Source organism: Lactuca sativa, chromosome 3, assembly GCF_002870075.4.
Source record: "Lactuca sativa cultivar Salinas chromosome 3, Lsat_Salinas_v11, whole genome shotgun sequence".
NCBI classification, from domain to species: Eukaryota; Viridiplantae; Streptophyta; class Magnoliopsida; order Asterales; family Asteraceae; genus Lactuca; species Lactuca sativa.
Window position 1 is genome coordinate 312,589,889 of NC_056625.2, and position 10,565 is coordinate 312,600,453.

The following is a 10,565-nucleotide window of genomic DNA, read 5'->3' on the forward strand; positions in this document are numbered from 1 at the left end:
CTTTTCCGGCTTTCCAACAACAACAAATGCAACAACAATACCAACAATTTCAACAATTCCAACAACTACAACAACTACAACAACAATCGTCACAACAACAACCACCAAGCTCACAACCACCACTTTCGCCGGATTTTGTTCCGGAAACGCAACCTTCACCACCACCTCAACCAAAAAAGAAAAAAGGAAAAAAACCGGCCCGACCCACTACCAACCAAGAAAGGGTCCCATGGACAAAAGAAGAAGAAGAAAAGTTAGCGGAGGCATGGGTGGCGGCTTCCGAAGATCCAATTGTAGGAGATAGCCAGACGTACGGAAGTTTTTGGGAAAAAGTCTGAGCCATTTTTTACGAGTTAATGGAAAGTGAAGCTCGAAATGCCGATCAAATTACGTCGAAATGGCGAGATATTCGATTAAAATGCACCGATTTTGGAGGAATCTACAACAATCTCCTAAACATACGCAAAAGCGGCTCGAACGATTTTGATGTTTTCAAGGCGGCCATGGACCAATATGAAAAAACAACGCCTACACGCAAAGCTTTTCCGTATATGAAGCCGTGGCTAAAATTGAAAGACTCCCCAAAATGGAAAGAGCAAACGGAAGGAAGTTCCCAATCTTCCGGTTCAAAGCGTTCGAGAAACCCCGATGGAGCTTCTCAACAATCGGACGGTCGAACACACATCGACATCAACGACGATCCGATAGATCTTGAAACCGACCAACCTCTTCCTCGGCCCGTTGGAAGAAATAAAGCAAAAAAAGCGGCGTCAACATCTTCGAATTCTAGTGTTATGGATATGTTCGGCGATAAATTTGATCGATATGTGCAGCTTCAGGAAACGAAGGCCGAGGTGATGACTCGGATGGAACAAAAAATGATCAAAGCACAAACATCATTTCAAGAGGCACAAGAGACACTTCAAACAAAAACCGACATGGAAATCTTGAAAATGAAAGCGGACGACCTTGAGGGCGAAGACTTGGAACTTTTTCTAGCAATGAAAGAGTCGGTTCGAGCCCGACGTAGGCGTAGGGGGTAGTTTATTTTATGTATGGTTGGAATTTTTAGTTTTTTAATGTTTTTTATTTTTATTTTATTTTTATTTTTTTTTTAAATTAACTAATGTAATTTTTATTTTGATTGTTATTTTTATTTTAGTTTTTAATTTCAATTAATTTAGTTTTTATTTAATGTAATTTGGTAATTTAATTTAATGGAAAAATAGTATTAAAAAATGTTTTTAATGTATTTTTGAATTAAATTTAAATAAAAAATTGAGGTGGAGTGGTGTGTTTAGTGGTAAGTACCCCATGTATGTGGTAGTGGAATGTGGTGATGATGTGGCACCCACCACATATGTGGTATGTGGTGGGTATAACGGATGGCCTTACATACTACAAAGCGACGACACCTTAACACTAACACCTTTCTATGAAGCCCACTTGCGACTAATGCTTAAAGAAACCTGAGAAGCTAAATAAACTCGCCATCATCTCCAACATAGTTACAACCACCATCATCACCGATACGAAGATCGCCCACAACCTATCCATCCAAAATAAGATGCCACATCAACTATAATGGACACAGCGGGACGTAGCCAGAATTTTGTTTTAAGGTAGGCCAAATAGTATACAAAATATGAAAATGATAATAAAATAACTATATATGCATTATTAACTAAATTGTTTATTTAAGCTTTGTTTTACAACAATGTATCACTTTCTACTAATTTCAAGTTTTGAATTGAATTAGCCATGTTACAACTCTAAAAATTTTGTTTAACAAATATATATATATATATATATATATATATATATATATATATATATATATATATATATATATATATATATATATATATATATATATATATATATATATATATATATATATATATATATATATATATATATATATAACATTAATTTTGTGTGGGTGGGCTAAAACATACTCATGCCCTTGTATTGGTTACGCCCTTGAATGGACACAAATAGGATATGTATAATGTAAGAAAAATGAAGTTTAATGGTATACCGTATAAGAAAAAAACAACCGAGGACAAAATGATTGCAAATGTGACAATTTGTTCTTATTTTCAGATGTTAACAGTATTATTTTTCTAGTGACTTTCATTTGGTTTCGTAAACCATATCCTTTATAGTTTAACGTCAACAAAATCAAACCGCCAATACTTGTTTATTTATTTATTTTATTTTTTTCATATATCCTAAAAAAACTAAATGAAGTTAATTTATAATTATTGTTTATAAGATCCTTTTTACAGCTCTTATATAACAACAATCTTTTTAAAAGAAAACAAATAAGAATAAATAATATCAATAGTGTACGTGGTTAACAAATTATTTTGTTTGAAACATACGGTCCTTATAGTTTAAATTTCTTACATGATCGAATCATTAAATCTTCACGATGTTTCACATTTGATCTAAAGTTACTATTTTATTCATAAGTTAATTTTTTTATTAAGTTTTAGTATATTTTTTTTATTTAACCCACACCCACACATCACCCCTCAGTACCCATTACCTCCCTTCCGAAAGAACCTATATGAGTTTTGATACACATGCAGCGTACCAACTTGGTACGTCCAGCGTACTCCCCAGCTTACCATCCTACTCCATTAAGCACTTAATTCATCGAGACTTCAAGCCAAACTCTTAAATTTGATTCTATAAGACCACTTATCATGTAAAGTTGGAAAATTTACACACATGCATGGCTTAATGGGGATCAAGAGCTCAAAAAGAGCTTAACAAAGGTCTTAACACATGCATGGTTCAAGATACACCATAAAGCTTGCATTTTTATGAACGTGGGGACTGAAAGGAGCTAAGATCTAGCATCCATAGCCTCTGGAGTAGATCAAAAGATCTCCTTTAATACAAAGGACTCAAAAGATGCACAAAAGTTCCATGAACTAGATCTAACATAGAAGAGCACAAAGGTGTAAGCTTTTTACCTCAAAAAGCTTGCAAAAGTGGAAGTGATCCTGGATCTACAAGCTCAATCAACTTCTTCAAGGGTTTCTTCTTCTTCTTCTTCTTCTTCTTCTTCTTCTTCTTCTTCACCTTAAGACACCAAATTCTCTTTATCAAGTGGGTTTTCGTTTTTGGGACAAAGAGAGGTGGGGGCTGGCTAAACATGACCAAATGAGGCTATAATAAGGTTTAAATAGGGTCCAAACCATAAAAATTAGGGTTTGGCTCAAACTCGCACGCCATGGTACTCTATGTACGCACCTCGTACGTGGTTAAGTCCCGCGACCAAGACATCGGGCTAGCACGCCAAGCGTACCACCTAGTACGCCCCGCGTACTAGCTAAAGGACCAAAATTGTAACACTCATAAAAATCATTCAACATTTAAACTTTTTAAAACCAACCAATTTCACAAATTGTTTACAAACATAGTTTTCAAAACATGTTCAACATCAGAGTCTCCCAAAAATCATAATTCAAAACATGAGGATGTGTACAGTCATGTCTTCGCCTTCCCGAGATCATCTGAAGTACCTGAAACATAACCAAAAACTATAAGCCAACGCTTATTGAGATCCCCCAAAGTACTAACACACAAAACACATAACAATAATAACAAACATGAGACATATTGAGCCTTCAGCATGACTGGACCGCCTCGTAGGCCTAAAGACTATTTGGACCGCTCACAGAACCTTCAGCATGACTGGACCGCCTCACTGAGCCTTCAGCCGATCTGGACCGTTCTTCGGGCCTTCGGCTTGACTGGTCCACCTCACGAGCCTTCAGTCTATCTGGTCCACCTTAGGTCTCTTGGCCTTCAGTCTCCATTGGTCTGCCTCAACCCAACCACACATAACATGTCAACATATACATAACAAATAAACATATATAACTAGTTAACTGACAATCGAACAGATCTTATAGATGCCTGAGCATAACATCATCCTATATACCATGATACATGTCTAACAGATCACTACAACATACCAACATGAAATAAACCACATAATACATGTCAATTTCAACCAGATATTATCAAACATATATGGGTGCTTTAGAAATGGCAACAGGGCGGGTTCAGGGCGGGCCTTGATTTCCCAAACCCGAACCCGATTTCTAAATGTGTCCCCGAACCCGACCCGATACCCGATGGATTTCTTATCGTGGTGCCCCGTCGGGGCTGAAACTTTCCCCGAACCCGACCCTAAATCGGAAACCGATAACTACCCGAAAACCATAAATATGGCAGGAAAAAAATGGAAAAACAAAATTTACAGAATGAGAAATTAAGAACTTAAGACGTTACATAGGCTTAAAATGTCAAATAAGTTCTTAAATCATTTAACCAAATAGAAATTACTAATAGTCTAATATTGTAACAAACAACCAACCAAAACACCATACAAAATATGAAAAACTAATTCATCACAATAATACATTAGCACTTAACATTAAAACAAACTTAAAATCAAACAAAATCATCCAAAACTGTTGTCCCGCTTTCTTTAGTGTTTTCCTACAAAATATTAAACAAACTCAAAATCAAACCAAATCATTGAAACTATATAAAATTAATATTCATAGAAGTGTCGCTTTACCTTTTCCACGTCATAATCAAATTCAACAGAGCGACAATATGCCTCGGTCTCTTCAAAACAAGTTGTATATAAGAAAATATAAAATCAATTTAACAAAAATATTATTAATGTGAACGTGTTACCCTTTTTAAACCAACCACTTCATCTCCATCTTCATCAAAAAATGTATCATTAATATTTGTCCCGTCATCAAAAAATGTATATAAGACAATTGAAATCACATCACCAAACTAAATCTCTTACCCGGTCACCTTCTGCAGACATGGTCATAGAGCTTGTTGATGTCCGAATCTCTTGCCTACAACCAAATGATCAATATTCTTATGTTAGAGTCTAAATCACAAGTTAGTTCTGCTGCAATTTGCAGAAAAACTCTTATATCACTAAAACCATGCATAAAACCACTGGTTACACACAAGAAAATAAGTAAGGAATTGCAAAAACATAACAAATAATGACTCTCAACAGTAAATCTAACTATCTAACACACACTGGTTATTATATGGAACAATCTAGATGTAACATTGCTACCAAAACTGAACCAACAATGCTAGCAAATAAACAGTGCCCCCTTTTAATTAAAGAAAAAAACATCATCGATACAAAATAGCAGTACCTCATGCTCTCGAGAGCAACCTTCTGTAATCCTTGATCGCCATCCTGAACCCTCTCAACATACAGCTCTAATTGCTGCTTCGACACCAAATCCTCATCTAAAAAATTCGACATAAATAATCATATTTTTAATCTAAAATGTAAAAACTAATCTAAAAACTTAGATAAAACTTGAGTCTAAAAACTAATCAGAATCTGGATTAAATCTTACATGGATTAGGATTTAGGAACTTATTCTTACCTGGATTTAGATTGTGTCAAACAAATGTGCTTCGAGCCTTCGACTTCGAGTTTGCGAATTGCGACTGCCGATTTTCCAAACGGTGGTGAGGAAAAATAATGAGGCAACGATCGACTAGAGAGGTTGCGACTTGCGAGGGGTGATAGATGAGTGAAACGAGGCAATTGGAATACTGGATTTGAGTCTTCTTCAATGAAACGGAACGAGCTTCAGGAATAGGTCTTCGATTCTTGTGATGTCGGTTGGAAGAGATTGACGATAACATTAAGTGGTAACGTGATTTTAGGGTTAGAGTATCTGAGGGGTTTATATATATATATATATATATATATATATATATATATATATATATATATATATATATATATATATATATATATATATATTCGGGACGGGTCGGGTCGGGGCACGCATAACCCACTCCCTACCCTGAACCCGAAAAAAATACCCGATAACGACCTGATACCCGACCCATAACCCGATAAGCTTGACCTGACCCGACCCGAAATCTTCGGGAATCGAGTTTTCCCGTCGGGTTCGGGTTTTTTTGCCATCCCTAGGGTGCTTGCAATCCTCTTTAGTCTATTTCAACCAAATATCGGGTCTATTTCACTCCTACTACTACCACACAATATTATAACAGGAATCACAGAGTCATCAAGGAAATATAGGCATAATTGACAATTGTCAAAAGACAATCATCACACTACATCATAAACTAGTGGGCCGACATTGATGCCTTTGACCCACTGATGCTGCGAAGGAAGACTCACCTCATACTGAAGATATCAAATCATAATCGGTATATAACTCGCAAAACCCTCTTCCTTCAATAGGCTAGAAATGATGCACAAACTCTAGATCTACAAGCTCTTTCTTCTCCTTAGCTTCTTCTTAAACCTTCTTCTTCTTCAAAACCACCCAAGAACACCAAAACACTCAAGGTAATCTCAAAGATGCACTCAAGAAGGCTAGGGTACGAGATTGACATTAAAAGGGTGTAACAACCCAATTTTCATGTCCAAAAATTTCATTTTAACATCAATACTTTGGAAAACATTTGTAAATAAAACATCGTCTGATCAAATCATTTCCCAATCATATATCGTGTTTGAAAACCAAAATATGAAATCAACCAAATGTCAGAGTACAAATCCCAGAACAATCTCGTAAGGCGCAAAAACAGTGGATGTGTATGATGTGCCGCTACCGCGCCAACTCTTTCCCCTTTGATGAAGAGGTACCTGAAACCAAAACTGAAAATTGTAAGCACAAAGCTTAGTGAGTTCCCCTATCGTACCACATACCACAAAATCACACAACATACATATATTTTCAGGTATATCTCGGTGCCCGACCTACCCCTTCGGTCCTCTCGACCAGATATTGGCTAACATATCAGGGTACTGGCCTCCCCTTCGGTCCTGCCGACCGGATACTGACTAGTATATCTGGGTGCTGGTCTCCCCTTCGGTCCTCTCGACCGGATACTGGGGACTATTTCACCCCTACTACTACCACCTAACACATATCACATAATCTATCTGGCATGTCTGGGCATGACTACCCCTTCGGGCCTATCGACCGGTAATCTGGGGACTATCTCCCATACTGTCACTAGCACATAGCATCATATCATACTAGCACATAACATATCAGGTAGTAGCAAACCTAGATGAATATCACAGAGACAATCATCTAATCATACAACTCCTACTGATGGGCTGGCATTGTGGCCGTAGACCCACCGCTACTGGAAGGTAACTCACCTCGAAGTAGTTGCTGATCTGCGCGGGAACTGGCTATCTGCTGCTGCTTCTCCGGAAATCCTCCATCTGTAATTCCCACCAAACACTCAATCAAACATTGCTAACTGTCCTTAGGGTAAAATGACCATCTTACCCCCGACCAAGTCAAAGTCAAAGTCAAAGTCAAACTTCCAGTTGACCCGACTCACCGAGTTAGCTCGCCAACTCGTCGAGTCCCTATCTAATCGACTGTCCTCACTCCCGTCCCTACTCGTCGAGTTAGGCATTGACTCGACGGGTTCTCCTTCTATACAAATATCCAATGTTCCTTCATCCAAGTCGCCGAGTTGTATGAACAACTCGTCGAGTTCATCTTCATCCGATGAACACCCTGGTCTGTGACTCGCCGAGTTGTATGAACAACTCGTCGAGTCTGTTCTTAAGGCAAGAAGATTGCCTTGGACTCGCCGAGTCAGGGCATTGACTCGACGAGTCCCTCCATTCCTGAGTCTGGCTTCCGACTCACTGAGTCCATCTATAGCTCACTGATGCCACTCGACATAACCCAAAAGGGGAAAATCGGGGACTCGCGACTTGACTCGCCGAGTCTGAAGAACGACTCGCCGAGTTGCATGAATGCAATCACTATATACTCGATTCTGCTTGAATCCAGTGCATTCCATCCATAGATCTGGGTTCTCAGGGCTCGATTAACACATAAAGTTTCCAACTTTACGTGTAGATAAACACCAATGAAGGTTTTAAGGCTCAAAATACACTAAAAGAGTAGATTTAGGGTTTTCATGCAATATGGCTCCATAAAGGCAGTAGATCTGAGCTCTAGAAGCTCAAACCTAGCTAGATTCAAAGGCCATTCCACTCAAAATGATCTCTATATTACAATCAAGCTAGGAAGTGGATAAAGATGGCTTAAATGGGGTTTCTAATGGAAAATCATCATGGCAACATAAAAGATCCAAAATATACCTCAATGAACTTCTGGATTGAGTTCTAGATCCTTGCTCTTCTCCTTCTCCTTGGTCCTTCCTTCCTTCTCTTCTTCAAACTTCAAGGAAAAGCACACAAACACTAAAATCACAAAGGGGAGGGTTAGGGCTTGGTAAAGGATGCTCTGAGAGTGAAGAGGGCGAGCTTGGGGCGCATAAGGGGGTTTAAATAGGGTGCAAACCCCTGAAGTTAGGGCTTCTTCCAGAATGGCGGACTCGTCGAGTCCAGGATATGGACTCGTCGAGTCGCCAACTTAAACGTGCTCGATATCTCGCCCCTACTTGGCGAGTCAGGCATGCAACTCGCCGAGTTCCAGCTAAAAATGAAAAAAAATACTTAGATTAAAATACATACCAAGAACCAGGTGCTACAAATCTCACCCACTTATTTTAGACTTCGTCCTCGAAGTCTGTCGCTCGCTCCTGGAAAAGCTCGGGATAATGCTCCCTCATATCTTCTACCGGTTCCCAAGTCCACTCTGAGCCCTTCCGGTGCTGACATTGCACTTTCACTAGCTCCACCCTCTTGTTCCTCAGATCCCTCGACTTTCGGTCGAGGATTGCTACTGGCCGCTCAATGTAATTCAGGCTGTCATCAACCTGAATATCCTCTGAAGGCACCACCGCTGAGTCGTCCACTAGGCATTTCCGCAGCTGCGAGAAGTGGAAGGTGCTGTGGATCTGACTGAGTTCGGCTGGCAGATCCAGTCGGTACGCCACCTTGCCCAACCGGGATAGAACCCTGAAGGGTCCAATGTACCTGGGGCCCAACTTGCCCCGCTTCCTGAATCGGATGATGCCCTTCCATGGCGACACCTTCAGGATAACCATATCTCCGACCTGGAACTCCAGGTCTGATCGGCGCTTGTCGGCATAGCTCTTCGGCCGACTCTGAGTAGTCTGAAGCCTACTCCGCACCTGCTGAATCCTCTCGGTCGGCTTGAGCACCACTTCGGTGCTCTCCATGACCCTCTGGCCAACTTCGCTCCAACATATCGAGGTCCTGCACCTTCTCCCGTACAACATCTCGAAGGGAGGACGGTCAATACTCGTGTGGTAGCTGTTGTTGTATGAGAACTCAGCCAAAGGAAGATAAGTATCCCAGCTACCACCAAAGTCTAACACGCACGCCCGCAACATATCTTCCAGAGTCTGGATGGTCCGCTCACTCTAACCATCTGTTTGCGGGTGAAAAGCGGTGCTAAAATGTAGACGAGTACCCAGATCGTCATGGAACTTCTTCCAAAACTTGGAAGTAAACCATACGTCTCTATCTGAAATTACGGAGACTGGCACTCCGTGCCACGCCACCACCTCTCGGATGTAGATATCGGCCAACTTCTCTGCCAAGATACTCTCCTGGATCGGTATAAAATGGGCGCTCTTGGTCAACCGATCCACGATGACCCATATAGAATCCACTCCCTGCGCGGTCATGGGGAGTTTGGTGATAAAATCTATCGTGATATCTTCCCATTTCCAAAGCGGGATATCCAACGACTGCATCTTGCCGTGTGGTCTCTGATGCTCGACCTTGACCTTCCTGCAGGTCAAGCATCGCTCTACGTACCATGCCACATCCCGCTTCATGCAGGGCCACCAATAATCCAAACGAAGATCCCTATACATCTTCGTCGCCCCGGGATGAATGGAGAATCGGGATTTGTGCGCCTCCTCCAGTAGAACCTGGCGCACACCCCCGTGATATGGTACCCACACCCTACGGTGTAGTGTCAATAATCCGCGGCTATCATAATCGAAGGAGGAAACCTGACCCACTATATGCTTGCTCTTCTGATGTTCCTCCTTCATAGCCTCCTACTGAGCCTCCCGTATCTGTTCTAACAGTGGGGTCACCACCGTCATCCTCATACACATATCTCTGATCGGCACTGCCTTGCGGCTAAGCGCATCGGCCACCACGTTGGCCTTCCCTGGGTGATAAAGGATCTCGCAGTCATAATCCTTTACCACATCCAACCACCGTCGTTGCCTCATGTTCAAATTCAGCTAGTCCATGAGGTATCTCAAACTCTTTATGGTTCGTGTAAATGGTACACCAGACTCCATAGAGATAATGCCGCCAAATCTTAAGGGCGAAGACAACCGCCCCCAACTCTAAATCGTGTGTCGGGTAGTTCGCCTCGTGAGGCTTAAGCTGCCTTGAAGCGTAGGCAATGACATGCCCTCTCTGCATCAATACTGCACCCAAACCTGAGATGGACGCGTCGCAGTATACAACAAAATTCTCCACGCCCTCTGGCAGGGCTAAGATTGGCGCCTCGCACAATCTCTGTCTAAGAGTCTCGAACGCGGCCTGCTGCTCAGGCCCCCAACGAAAGACCATG

General features: G+C 41.0%; 1 protein-coding gene across 1 annotated transcript; it reads left to right on the forward strand.

The window, feature by feature from the left end:
- Positions 1-356: 356 nt before the first annotated feature.
- LOC111920225 (glutathione S-transferase T2-like) lies at positions 357-1,043 on the forward strand. The gene has a single exon (XM_023915809.2). The coding sequence runs from the start codon at positions 357-359 to the stop codon at positions 1,041-1,043; it is 687 nt and encodes a 228-aa protein (XP_023771577.2).
- Positions 1,044-10,565: the final 9,522 nt, after the last annotated feature.